Genomic DNA, 14,927 nt, shown 5'->3' with positions numbered 1-14,927 from the left:
TATTTGAAACAACTTATTCAAATAAATAAGTTTTTATATATTACTATGAACTTTTCAAAGTAGTTTATGAGAAAACAACTTATAAAAATACAACTTTTGTTAATGAAAACTTATGGATTAACATAAAAATTTATTTGTTTGCATTAAACTATTTTTATAAGCTAAAAAATAAGTTAAGTCCAAACGGATATGTCTCCTTACCAAAAGAAGAAAAAAAAAACCTATGACAGACGTAAAAAACACTTTGGAGCAAAGCCAAAATTGTACAAGAAGCTTGAAAATATGGTGCTTCAGGAGGTGACAAACGCAAGTTCATATTTCACCAGATGAAAATAATGGAGAGGGATGAACACTAGTGCATGAACAAATTAAAATGGGGAATTTTTTTAATTAGATCTGAGAAACACGAACACTTCTCAAATTATGCGTGCTTCGGTATCCGATATGCATCAATGTCTACTAACACTTATAATTATACTAAATTATATCATTTTTTTAAATGCTAGTGTCAATCTAATAAAAAAAAAAATCAAGTATCCATGCTTCATAGGATTAGATTGATGATTTGTTAGAATTACATGAAATGTAAAACATGATATAACATCAAATAACTGGCTTTGATTTAAAAGAGAAAAACACATACACATTTTTTTTTTTGATAAGCAAAAAAAAATAACAAGCAATGTATTTTTCATTGAACGAATTAGAAATTAAACACAAGCATAATAATTAAAACATACCTAGATATGGATTTTGGTATTGTCACGGGAAGATATGGCTGAATAGGAAATTGAGACAGACAGAGAAAAAGATATGAATGAGCTAGGTTAATATTTGTCTCACTTTGATTTGATGATAATGATGAAGTTGTTTATGTCATCAAATTGTTGTTTGATTATAGTGTGGGAGGAAGCAACTAAATTCCGATGAGACCTAAATTATAGAAGACTTGGCAACACGAACTGAATTTTCAGAGTATTTATATGCAATGGCATAGCACCTAGGTCTTGCATACACTTCGTCAGATTATTTGTTCCAACTTTTTTTTTTTGACCAAGATTATTTGTTCGGATTAAATTAAATAGTCATTTTCGTGAGCCTAAATTAGTTGATAAGAACATCATATTATATTATATATGTAAAAGCCGAGACGGATATGAAATTCTCTTTTTATTCATTGAAAATATGAATTTCTAATCACTAAACAACTTGAGTTAAAGAAAAAATTAAATAGTCAAATTACAATAAGTTATTTTTTTAGTCAAAAAGATAAGGTGAATTCTTCGGTACACATATTATGTGGACGTGTACCGATACACCGCTGATGTGGTTAACAAATGGCGAGCATTTAATGCAGATTTTGTTTCTTTATTAAGTTTTCTATTTTAAATGTTACTTTTTAATATTTGCAAATATATCCTTATATAATCATCAATTTTTGTATACAATAAATCAAAACATGCATCAAATCTTTCAACCTATATTTTCACTTTTTTTTGCTAACTAGATTTAAATATTTTAATTCATAAATTATTAAAATGTGTATCCTTCAATTTTTTTTACCGTTTCATAAAAATTTGTATCCATATGTATCCTTCAAATATTTTAATGCATAAACTATTAAAATGTGTATCCTTCAATTTTTTATTAATATTATTAGTTTATAAAGTTTAATATCGATTTATTTTTAACCATTAATACATATAATTTTTAAAATACATTTATTTTTTTGCAAAAAAAAAAACTTATAATTTTTAATATGTTTATATATTTTATTGTAATATTGTTAATTTTTAGTGATTCACAATATTTTTTAAGGTTAAATAAGGTTTTTGTGCAAAATTACTAAATTTAATTTTTTATCTTCATAAAATAATGTCATGTTTTCATCCCTACTAAGTTTTCATGTATGCAATTTTAGTCATGTTATTTAAGTTGATGTGTATTTATGATTATTTTGCAAATATGTATTAAGCATTATTAAAAGTTTGTCCAAAAATAAGGAACTCAAAATTTAATTTTTTGGTTAAAATATTCATTACTTTTATCTTAATATATTTTGATTTAGAAAATTCATATTTAATTCATCTCATTTTGAAAAATACAAAAGTTTTGCAAATGAACTTTTTAATATTGTTATATTCTAAACATACTTGATTGTCGAAATCTAACTAGTTGAGGTTTGATTGTCGAAATTTGAATTCTTAAGTGTTTCTCATTCCAATTTAGTAAAATTGAACAATCAGATTGACAATATTGGATCTCCTTAGTCTCTTTCAGTCTAGTTGACTGTGACTTAACATTCCTTTCGTAACTTGTTCAAAAAAACAATCATCTCGTGATAACTAGGTTTTTTGAGTAATAATTAGTCCAACAATATATGAGATTGAATCGTTAGATTGTTGAAATTCAACATCTTAAGTGTTTATTATTCCAATTAGGTCAAGTTGATGAACAAATTTACTGAAATGATTTGATTTCCTTAGTCACAATTGAGAAAATTATTTGAGACTTAACGGTCATTTCACATGAACTAGGTTTCTAGAGTCATAGTTAATCTAACTAGTTAATATTGAACTATAAGATTGTCGACATTTAATTTCTTAAGTGTTTTCCTATTCCGATTTGGTCAATTTATTTCCTTGGTTCTTATCAATAGAATTGGTAGAGACTTAATAGTATGTTCTTGGTAATTAGGTTTTTTGAAATAATTGATCAAACTAGTTGATTTTTTTTTGACATATTGAGCTGTTATACTGCAAAAAGTTTGAATCTTGTGTGTGTCATTCCAGTTAGGCGGTATTAAATTGTTTGAGAGAAAATTTGATTTTCTTAGTCACTAGGTCAGTAAATTATTGTCTTAGTTGATATTTGGTGGTGGAATTAATTTTTTTTGACAAATCACGGCTGTTAAATTTAGTTGAGAATAACTATTTGTGAAAAAATAATTTATGAAAATATAACATTCGCTAGGTAAAACTTATAAATTAATATAAAATTTAATTTATTTGTATAAAATATTTTTTTATAAGCTAAAAAATTAAAGCAAAATATGATTTGGTCCATAGGGATTCTTAAGTAACAAGTTTTTTTAGGTATAAGTAACAACTTAAATCAAATAAAAAAGAAAAGAAAAACAAAATAAAAAATAAAGTAAGAATTGGTCCATTGAGGGATTTGAACCCAAGACCACAGATTGACACAGCATACACCATACCACAAAGACAAATGATTATTTTAGAGTATAAATATGTTGCTTATTATTTTATATTAATCTTGTGTTTTATATTGTTAAAATAAAAAAATAAATAGAAAGAGCTTAAATCCAGCATCCCTGACCCCTTCCGGTTCCACCGCACAGTGAACAAAATCCTTCAACATTAATTTTCTAATAAAAATTAACAATATCTTTCATTGATTTTTTACAAAAATAATATCCTTCTATATATATAATCATGATATCACTCCCACAAATTCACACAACAAAATACAGAAAACAGAGAAAAGAGAAGAAGACTAATTTCCCCAAAGATTGAAAAAATAGAAGATTAAAGAACATAGAAGAGAAACAAGAAAACCCTAAAAACATTATTTCGGCGGTTGTTCTTCCATGGAAAGAGATGCCACCGCCGGAGTGAGGCCAAAATTGAAGAACAGAAAAGAGACACACGAGAGAGAAAAGAATTGTTTCACATAGAATAGAGCTTTTGAAGAAATTACTGAAACATGTTTTAAGATTTTAAAATTACAATAATTCACGTGGTGTCATTTTGAAAATTTTGTAAATTAAAAGAGTAATTTAGAAAACTTATATTTAAATAAATCTTGAAATTACATGTTAAATTATCATTACACGTGGACTAATTAAAAGTATACACGTTAACGATGTACCGGTACACGTCCACATAATATGTGTACCGGAGTGTTCACCAAAAGATAAAGTCATTTTATAAAATTATAAATACAATAACTTTTTTTTGGACCTATATTAAATACAATAACACCAATCATGAATTTGTTCAAGTGCAGGTAAAGGTCTTGGTCTCTTAAACATGTGGTTAGAGGTTCGACTCTTGACTAATATATATGGAGAAAATTTGATTGAAATGAGAGAATTCACCTTATATATCCCACAGATTCTTCGACGACAAAAAGAAAATACAATAACTAAAGTATATATATTCTACAAAAAATTAATTACATAACTTTTTTTGTCAAACTCATTAATTACATAATCTTTTTTTAGCCACTAGACTACTTAACTTAAAGAAAAAATTAAAAAGAATTATAAAAAATAGTCAAATTCATCAATTACTGCATAACTTTTTTAGTCAAAAAGATAACCTCTTTTTTATTTTTTTAGTCAAAAAGATAATTTCTTTTTATAAAATTATAAATACAATAACTTTTATTTGGACCTATATTTAAAAAATTTATTGTTATATGAAAGCAATTTTATTTGACGGAGAAAACTTATATTATATGAGAAATGCTAATTAGATTTTTTTTATCATGTAGTTTAGTGACTAAAATTTCATTCTTAAAGTGAATAAGTGAAATGTTCGGAATTCGAACACCGCTCCTGCATATAAAGTATTATGGCTCTACCAACCGATCGAGACAAACACCACATCAAAACGGAAAAACCAAACAAACACCATATCAAAACAGGAATACCAAAATATGCCGCACGAGACAACGAACAAAACAATGACACCCCACCTAGACCGGCAAAATCACATTATGGATAAAAAAAAAACCAAAATAACTTGATGAATGAATAATAAAGGTTACAGAGAAGAAAAAAACTAGACCTATTGTATGACCAATGACATTTCATCATATATACATAACATTTAACATATTAAAGATTAAAACATTGCGGGGCTCTGCCACCTTTATGTACCAAAAAAAGAAGAAGATTAAAACATTGTGGAGCTAGCTAGGATATTGTGATTTTGCCGTTTAAGTGTGGCGTCGTTGTTTTGTTTGTTATCTCGTGCGACATATTTTGGTATTCCTGTCTTGATACAGTGTTTGTTTGGTATTCCTCTCATTTATGGGCAATTTTTTTCTTAAGTCGAACATTTTGGGCCCTATATTTTTATATTTATTATAATTTTGGTGCTAACTCATGTGTTTTGCTATAAAAATATGATTTTTTGGGTAAATAAAAAAGTGAATTTTAGTCTCAAAAGAGATATTTTGTCATTAATTTTAATATTGGGGCAAAAAATCATTTTTTTTTTAGTATTTAGTATAATAGCATACTATTTTTAGGGGGAAAACATCCGTTGAGATTAAGGGGGGTGTATTGGATTAGGATTTCATAGGATTTTAAAAGACTTTTTTATGATAAAAAAATCTTGTGGTATTCAATCAAGACTTTTAGAAAAGTTAAATAAATCTTGTGGTATTCAATTAAGACAATTAAGATTTTTTTTTCAAGGCAACAAAATCTGTTGGTATTCAATTGAGATTTCTTACCACTTTTAAAATGTCTATTGGTATTCAAAAGTCTATGGATTTTGATGGATTCTTCTTTGCAATGGATTTTGATGGACTTTTTAGTTGAAAATACACACAAAACACTCCTCCAACAATCTCAAAAAAACCCATGAGACTTTTTATAATATTTCAAGACTTTTTTTTTTCTATCTACAGAATAGAACATTATCAATATTCTGATTTTCTTTTCACCATCAACTCCCGTTCAATCTCTTTCAAATTTCTTCATGGTGATTTCTTTTGAATGACAATGGACATGCATACAAGTGTACTCAATATTGTTTATATATATTATTGCCCATCGATTTTAATTTTTTCAATTCATTGTTGTTTTCTTTCTTTCTTATACATTATGAATCTATGATCGATTTTAATTTTTTCAATTTATTGTTGTTTTTCTTTCTTTCTTTCTTTCTTTCTTTCTTTCTTTCTTTCTTTCTTATATATTATGAATCTATGATCCATTCATAATTTTTTTTCCCTGTATCTCCAAATCAAAGGAAGGGATGTACTTGTTTTTTTTTTCACGTTAATTTTTTTTTCATTCACTTCTTTTTCTTTTTCACCAAGAATGGAAAGTTTTTTTCAATATTAAAAATTCAGAAAGTCAGTTGAAATCTTAAAAATCTGTATTATAAAATCCATTAAAGTCTTTTAAAATCCAAATTGAAAAATCCTGATTGTAAAAAAGTATTTTAAAAAGTCTTAAAAGTCTATACAATCCTATAAAATCTTTTAAAATCTTCAAGATTTTTTTTGTTAAAATTGTCCGTCAAAATCCTAATCCAATACACCCCCCTAAGTTTACAAGTCTAATAATTGGACTATCCATCCTAACCAAGATAAATTGTCGTTGATACAAGTCTTAAAAGAAGTATTATAAACGAGACAAATTGTCAATAATACAAGAACTGTGTTATGATACATGTGACATGTTGGCAATGATAATTTTTCTAAAATAACTGCTCCATACAATCTCAAATAGAAGTTGGATTTGTCGGTGCAACACGTTTTTTTTTTTACGAAACTAAGAAGATTTGTTATTGTGCATCATCCAAAGTGAGATATGGCAAAAAAGACACGAAAAAAGTTTATCCTACTTAATAATGACTAATCGACCATTAAGATAATGTACATTAATAATCTAACTATTTAATAAAATGGTACATTCGCGAGAGACTTAAGCAATCCCTCACCCTATAAACCACTAGAAAAGATAAAGTTTTTCATTTTGAATATAAAACGACGTCGCTTCACTACATTTGTTTTTTTTTTTTTTTTGAAACTCAAAGCTATTAATTCATGCCGAGTTCTTGTTCTAATTCCAAATTTAAAATAATCCACGAAACAACAAATTGTGAATTACGCCTAAATTTTATTTATTTTTTATTTTTGGAAAAAATTAAATTTGGAAATATCAGTTCCATATTAGTTTCCGATTTCACAATTATCGATCGTCGGAAGCAACAAGAAGAATTGAAAAATTGAAAACGATGTCGTCGAGTTCATCGCCGGACATTGTTTCAATTTTGGAGAACTCGAAGGAACTCGATCGGTTAAGGAAAGATCAGGAAGATATTCTATCTGAGATCAACAAGCTTCATAAGAAGCTTCAAACCAGTTACTTACTTTCTCTCTCTTATTATTATTATTATATTATAATTATGATTTATTTTCTCATTTTTTTGCTGCTTATAATGTTTAATTTTTGTAATTGTGTTAATGAACTTGTAAAATTAGATTATTTATTTATTATTTTTATTGACTAAGTTTAATTTTTTTTTTATTATTCTCTCTTCATTATGTTTGCTGATTTTTAATTTTATTTTAGGAAATAATTTGTATCGCCCTAAATTTCTGGTGATTAATTTCTCATACATAAAAATAAATTTTATTTTTTTGGTATTAATCCTCAATCTAGAGTTCGGAAATTGTTCTCACCAGAAATCGAACTCAAAAGGAGCTGGTCAATCACTTATTACTTGGTTAATGAGTTGTTGTTTTGTTGTTTCCCCAGAGATGTGCTTAACTAATGATTTAAAATATTAAAGTTTTAGCCGTTTCAAAAAAAAAAAATGTTAATGTGTTATACTCATGAGTTTGTGAACAAGGTTTTCAATTGTAGCTGTGTTGCAATCATTGAATTGTGGTCAAATATGGCTAATCGCGGCCTCATTTTGGTTGTGGAAACTTAAAAAATGTTTGATGACAGCCACAATTGTGGGTGTGGACTGGATTTTATAAGTTGATAGCTTTAGTCAAGATTAGAGTTTGGCATTATGAATATTCCTTGTTTTCGTTATGTGTGGAAATTTTATTTTCGTTGTTTGGTAAAATGACGAAAACATGCTTTATCATTTTATTTTCATTTGCAGTTGAGGAAGGTTGTTAGTTAACAGAATATAAGTCAAATGTAACAGAATTATGCAATCTGTTGAAATAATGATGAGATATATAGAAAAGGAAAGCATATTGTTGTTGAAAGGCGATGTTTATGAATAAAATCGTAGCCTTGTTGGTGCTTTTGTTGATCAAATCTCTTGTATTTAGTGTTTGTTTCCTTGAAAGGGTAATTCATCAAATACCCAACTTGTAATGGAAACCAAATGTTTATTTCGTCTACTTCTTCGATAACAGATTTTTTGAAAACTTATTGAAATCATGAATCTGACAATGCTTTCTACGATTTAGCGAATTTAAGAAGATCATCACTGAATGTTATTATTATTAGTTAAAATTTAAATATTACTTGCTATAGCTTTCAAGTTTTGGCATATGAACTTTGAATGTTAAAGATCCGAGTTAGTCTATCATGGGAGCCTTGGATTTGAATGGTCCTTTGACAAACCTAAAGACTCTCGATATTCTCAAAACAAGATCAAAATTCAGTTATTCTTATATATTAATGTATTTATGTCTTTGTAATTATTGTTTAATTCTTCTCATTTCAATGTAGCTCCTGAAGTGGTTGAGAAGCCTGGAGATAACTCATTAGCAAAGCTGAAAATGTTGTATACTCAAGCAAAAGAACTTTCAGACACTGAAGCAAAGTACGTCTATTCTGTAGCTCTGAATCATTTAATTTGTTTCACATTTTTTTAAAATCACTAAGATACACTTATTAACTCTTCCAATTTTGGCCGAGATCCACAAAACCGGCTTGTAAGATAAGAACTGTCTAAGCTAGGCATTTATTTAAAGCATACATATAACTCTTCATGCTGTTTTTGGTTGCCAGTCTTTCCACTATGTTGATAAGCCAACTTGATGCCCTGTTTCCTCCTGGACCGCAAGGACAACCACGAAGAAGATTAGGTTTGTCTCAAATCTTTCTTTCACATGAAATATTATTGCTTAGTATCTACTTATGCGTATACAAATAGACTCCGTCCATATAATAAATAAATACTTTAAACAGTTCCAAATCTTTTAGCATGTCAGTCTCTTGATATTTCATTCTTACTTCTATTTTATTATATTACCCTAAAATACTAGGTATGGCATAATTTAACAAGTTCATAGAACCAAAACAAGTAGCCGAAGCATTAGTGTTTCTTCATTTCCAGAGAAGGAAAGTAGGAAGAAAATAAAATGAGGAAGAAAATGGAAATGTGTTTCTGACCAATTGCACTATCTATTAAATAAAAGAACCCATCACAATTGAGCAAGTAAATAACTCCTAAGTCCCAATTTGTTGTGTTTTCCTACTAAATGGCGGGTCATCCTAAGTGCACCCCATATTGTTTGTGAACATTGGACGATAATTTCCCTTAGAATTCAGACTTAAAGCCTAACTCATTCCCATAAAATTAGCTCGTAACGTGAAGACTGCCTAGCGTTTTAAGCACTGTCTATCTAGGCCATGTCTTTAGTCGACGTGAGACTCTCAAGACATCCTCTCACACTCAGGACTGAACAATTGAAGCGTGGACTATTGCGGGTGGAGTAATACGGATTTCGACAGTGAACGCACTTTATCACACCCATGATTGGATATCTGGAGCATGGACAAATGCCAGTATAACAACAAAGTTCTTATCGTAATAACAGATCTAGGATAGATTTTGATTCCATCATAAGGTGTTGGCTGCCCTAGTCATATAAGCTCTGCCTAGGCCATTCCCCTAGTTGACGTGGGATTCTCAGCGATTACATTTGATATATAATATATTGCCCAAATAGTGCAATATTCTTAAGAAACGTCCTTATTTCCTTTTTTTTCCTTCGGAGCCTCATAAAGTGACCGAAGGAAACCGATTTTTAGAATAATGCATACAAAACTATGATTGTCACATATAGTGTCTGTGAGCTATAGAGTGAGTGAGGGACCATGTTAAACCTCTATTTAAAATAATCATAGCAATAGAATAATCTAATATGATGCATTCAATAACATTCCTTTAGTTCCTTTCCAATTAATAATTTAAACTTATTTGACTTCTAATTTATTTTGATGAGAGTTAGTGAAATTAAATCAAGTACAATTTAATAGATCACTGAATCATGCAATTTGTATCGGTGATACACATTTGAAATTACAGATATTGATGTTGATACGAAGGATGTGTTATTGAAGATTAAGTGCCAAACTGCCACTCATGGTTCAACCAATTCTAAGAAATAATATAAAATCCTCTTGGGGTACACTAAGATACAATCAATATATTGTAAAACGAGTTATCATAATTGTCACAATAGATTGTCCAATATAGTACTGCGTTGGCTATGTATTGAGAGAAAGAGTATACAAGAAAAAAAAATCATGTTGATATTGAGATGAAGGGATGTTACAAAAAATTCCACTAAAATACGATCAATATATTGAGATATTTTTACATGTTACCACAATACAGAATCATATTGGTTAATGAAAGTATCACTTGATTTAGAGAGATTCATCCACGCAACACAAAATGCTAGCTTGTCGAATATTATCAAATTGTGCAATTTGAATTGCCAATCATTCAATTCTAACAATGTTCTTTATATTTACTTTTTTACTCTCTCTTCATATTTGTTGAGGCTAATAAATTTATTGAGCTGTATGCTGTCATGTTTTTGTTAAAGTTTACTTATGAATGTATTGTATTAACGTATACCTTGTGTCCAGCTAACAGTTCTTCTGTCACAGAAGGCAATGAGCAGAAAAGGAAACGAGTGAAGACCGAGTCAGACATTTCAAGGTTAACTCCTAGTATGCGAAATCAACTTGAAGCTTGTGCCAGTCTTAAGGGTGAACAGGTATGTATTTCCCTTGAAATTTGATCAAATACAAATCTGTAAACATTCAACGATCTGTTGTCTTTTTTTTATTGATAAAGTTCATTTTTCTCTGTTAGAGTATATTGTACGTGTGTGTAGTACATTGTTTCTGTTAAGCTTGTATGTCTTAAACTGTTTCTGTTACGTTTATTTAAGCTTTCGGCTATTAGATATTCTGTTGTAGTTTGTTAACTAAGATGTTAGGTAGTTAGTGCAAGTGTGTTAACAAAAGTGAGATTTAAAATGTTTCTGTATTCAAAAGGTTCTGCATAAATCATAAAATCAACAAAGATGGTTCACTTCTGAAAGTATTTTCTTTCTCTGTTATTAACATCACATTTCTCAGGAAACTCCCTTTCTAATATTTATAGGTAAAGTGTACGAAGTTCAATTGCAGTAGGTTAATATGTTTTGGCTTCTCACTTTTCAGGTAGCAGCTAGGGTCACACCACGTAATGCAGATAAGGACGAATGGTTTGTTGTAAAAGTGATTCATTTTGATAAGGAATTAAAGGAGTAAGTATACATTCTATACATAATGTAATAGAGTACTGTGTAATATCTTATACAATGAATGGTATAGAGATTAGAGGTGTAAGATCAACAAAAAAGTATGGGTGGGAGTGTAAGTTCCCAAACGAGCTGTTTTGGGTTTAACTAGTGCTAACATATTAGGAAAGGTCAGTGTAACTCATACCAATTGATGTCTTGAAGGGATTAGGTATAACAAAGTATTGTATTGTGAATCATGTTCTAGCAAATGTTTATATGGTGTGGATGACATACCAATCTTAGAATTTGGCAAGGCCTAGTTCAACTCTAATAACTAGCTCTAGGGTTGCACTCTGTACTCCATGGTGTGTGCAATGAAGGCGACAAGAGTTTTAACACAGCAGAGTCTGCCGAATTGGGGGCTCTGATACCATCTTGAATTTGGACTATGCGTAACTCCGTACCAAGTTAGATCAAGAGATCAAGATTGACCAAGCCTTATTCTCTAACACGCTTCCCATGTATGAACCCCTACAGGCTTGAAGGGTGAACAATGCATAGATCCATTTTAATGAAATTCAAATTTTAAAAGTAAAGATGGGGGTGTCAAGAGTTGAAATTTTGATAACTTGGTTGCAGAGGATCCATACCATATCATGAACCAACTATCTCAAAAGCTTAAGATATTAAGTGATGACTCTTGATAAAAATCCTGGCAATCTCTGATACCATGTGGCAAAAGTACTCTTTATAAAGACAAATGATAAAGTATGTGATAAATTCTTGGGCTCCAATACCATTTATGGCAAAAGTAATATTTCTAAAGACTCGGTCAACCCTCAGCCCTTTTAAATTGCGGTTATGGTTATACTGCAAACCTTTATTTTGCGGTAAAATGTGACCGATGCAGCTGCAATTGCGGTTGTGATGTTGTTGTGGAGAACTTTAACACTGATATATTACAGCCCACAATTGCGATTGCGGATCACAACTTAAAACTATTTGAGCTGGCTTTTGAAATTGAATTAGCCATAGTCTATTCTTGATTCTAACAAGAAAAATCATAAACCCCTCCTCAAGATCCAGTATGCATTGGTGACTAACTAAAGGAGTTTGTTATTTGACAAACTTTAAGCTGTATGGGGGTCTAAAATTTGTTCATTGTATCAGTTGCCGTTGCTTATGTAGATCCATAATTATTGATGAAAAATAGTACCTGTTTGGACATGAATCTTCTGTGATTGTCCTTTTCGTTATTCTATGAATTCATTTGTGAAATGATTTTACAGATTTGAAGTACTTGATGAGGAACCTGGTGATGATGAAGATAGCAGTGGTCAAAGGTAAATCTGTTTTGGAAATTTCTTTTGCTAAATTATTTACAACATGTTATCAGCTTGCATTGCTTCAATTTCTGCTTTAATTTTGCATGGATATTGTTTTTTCCTGAACAACTGAAGATATTTATCAGTAGTTTGGAGTCAGTTACATGAATCAAACAACACTTAATGTCTTATTGTAAATCATGTTTAAAGACCGGCCATATAAATTCAAATTTTTTAATGTTTGGTCTATAGTTTGATTACATTATTATCCTCCATTTGATTTACCTTACTTATTGGTGCATCTACACGTCTTCTCCTTGCATACCAAAACCATCAAAGCCGAGATCTACCATCTTCTCAATTGTAGTAAATTTCACCTTATTTTGTTTGTGTTGTCCAATGTCCAACAAACATCATACATGAAAAACGTTGCCGAGAAAGGTTTGTCATGTACTGTTATGTCCGGTACTTATTCATTTGCGAATCAAACAGACCCTAATACTTTCATTTTTAACCTTATCATGCCTTGCATTTCCTCCCGTTTAGATATTTTCATTTCTACAATATAGAGATTACTTTCTAGTTTCTAATTGATTCTATACTAGCTAGATTCCAATTTCCTACAACATTGTTGATCTTATAGTTGTGCAACAAAATTTTCCCTTAAACATAAGTGATACTTTTCAATCACAAATTGCACTTTGAAACGTTCTTTTTTCTCATCCATCCTACTAGGATTTTATTTTTAATGAAGCCCTCAATTCATTAGTTGGGAATTTGTGAAATATTGTTACTGCATTTGATTGGCTTGTGCTTATTTTAATGGTTCTTTCTGCTGCATTTAGACAATACAAGCTTCCCATGGGAAATATCATTCCTTTCCCCAAGAGTAATGATCCTTCAAGTGCCCAAGATTTCCCTCCTGGAAAACATGTTTTGGCAGTTTATCCAGGAACTACTGCACTCTATAAAGCAACAGTTGTTCATGGCCATCGCAGGGTAATAATTCTCTCTTTTCCTTCATAGGGTGTGATCACTTCTTGATATTTCCTTGCTTCCATGAATTTGTAATCTATTTTTAATTTATGCTATATATAATTTGAGACTCCAACATGATACTAACCTATTCTTTATTGTGCATGTTCTGTGCTGGTCTCCATCATATCACCATTGTGCAGAGGAAGACAGATGAGTAAGTATAATTTCTCAAGACTTTATGGGACTTATTTTTTGTTATAAATATCATTCCTTGCGTAACATCAAGTGGAAAAGTGTTGACTGTGAAAATGTTTTTGTTTATTCTTCAGTGATTAAGAATTAATTGATTGATGCTTTAAGATGATATACTGGATTTCTATAAATTTATGGAAGGAAAAACGAGCTAGCCTCTCCCTTGAGTTATGTTGTTGACAGAAACGTCAAGTCAATTTAAGTAGGATGTCATTAGTAGGTTCATATAAACTTCTTAGTTGGAATTATTTTCAAAGGAAGGAGTTCGAATCCCCTCGGGGATGGTTGTGAAATGACCATTAATGTCATTTTAATCAATAATAATTTTCCTCTTCCAATATTTTTTTTTTCAAATTCTCTTAAAAATATGACAACAAAATGGATAAACTATATTATGATTCTATGATTATTTACTCTGTTATTGGAACAGTTATGTGTTGGAGTTTGATGATGACGAAGAAGACGGGTCGCTACCTCAAAGGACTGTGCCCTTCCACAAAGTGGTTCCTCTACCAGAAGGACATCGTCAGTAAAGTACACAAGTAGTTTTTAGCTGTGTATAGAGTAAAAACTAGCTTGTATTTTTATTACTTGTGTAATATGTCCATGTGTGTTTTAAGTTATTAAGAAGGACATTGCAATATCTATAAGCACGGGCACTCTTTGGAGTAGGCATATCCCGTTGTCGGACACACATCGGTATTTGACACAACACCGACACTTATGTTTACATTGAATTATGTCATTTTTTCAAATTTTTATCGGTATCGATGTGTCAGTCTCTATGTCGTGTCTGGTGTCTGTGTCTATGTTCGTGCTTCATAGGTATAATTTTATGCCCGTATGAATGACATTGTAGTTTAATTTAATGTTGGGAATATCCAAGGGTTGGTTCCTGAGAACCAATAATGTTGTAGTCTTGTCTCAGATCTCAATTATGAAAGTTAATCAGCCTTAACATTTTGAAAGTTGGTCTAAATTTCTTATTAATCTGATTGTTGTAATTGAAATGTAAATTTAGTTTGATGATAGTATATAGTATATACCAATATTAGTAAAAGCAGATGTAATAATATCTTTAAGCTGTGAAGCATTGGTGAGATCCAAAGA

At 30.0% G+C, this 14,927-nt stretch overlaps 1 protein-coding gene across 3 annotated transcripts; it reads left to right on the top strand.

Annotated features, from left to right (window-relative positions):
* Nucleotides 1-6,636: 6,636 nt before the first annotated feature.
* Nucleotides 6,637-14,785, top strand: LOC123891625 (SAGA-associated factor 29 homolog A). Of its 3 annotated transcripts, none has more exons than XM_045941533.1 (9): nt 6,637-7,128; nt 8,465-8,558; nt 8,747-8,823; nt 10,640-10,749; nt 11,201-11,286; nt 12,552-12,605; nt 13,433-13,586; nt 13,766-13,779; nt 14,248-14,785. In XM_045941533.1, exons 1-9 carry the CDS (start codon nt 7,002-7,004, stop codon nt 14,348-14,350), a joined length of 819 nt encoding a protein of 272 aa, XP_045797489.1. In that variant the 5' UTR covers nt 6,637-7,001; the 3' UTR covers nt 14,351-14,785. The 3 variants fall into 3 exon arrangements, with proteins under 3 accessions (XP_045797489.1, XP_045797490.1, XP_045797488.1); XM_045941534.1 differs by having other exon boundaries at nt 6,790-7,128; nt 10,643-10,749; XM_045941532.1 differs by having other exon boundaries at nt 6,791-7,128; nt 10,619-10,749.
* Nucleotides 14,786-14,927: the final 142 nt, after the last annotated feature.

Source organism: Trifolium pratense, linkage group LG6 (genome assembly GCF_020283565.1).
Source record: "Trifolium pratense cultivar HEN17-A07 linkage group LG6, ARS_RC_1.1, whole genome shotgun sequence".
NCBI classification, from domain to species: Eukaryota; Viridiplantae; Streptophyta; class Magnoliopsida; order Fabales; family Fabaceae; genus Trifolium; species Trifolium pratense.
The sequence above is the reverse complement of the archived record's forward strand: the minus strand, read 5'-3'. Positions and strand labels throughout refer to the sequence as shown.

Coding starts and splice junctions, on each gene's coding strand:
- LOC123891625 (XM_045941532.1), top strand. CDS start 7,002: ATGTCGTCGAGTTCATCGCCGGACATTGTTTCAATTTTGGAGAACTCG. Junction 10,750..11,200: donor CCAGTCTTAAGGGTGAACAG/GTATGTATTTCC, acceptor CTCACTTTTCAG/GTAGCAGCTAGGGTCACACC. Junction 12,606..13,432: donor GAAGATAGCAGTGGTCAAAG/GTAAATCTGTTT, acceptor TGCTGCATTTAG/ACAATACAAGCTTCCCATGG.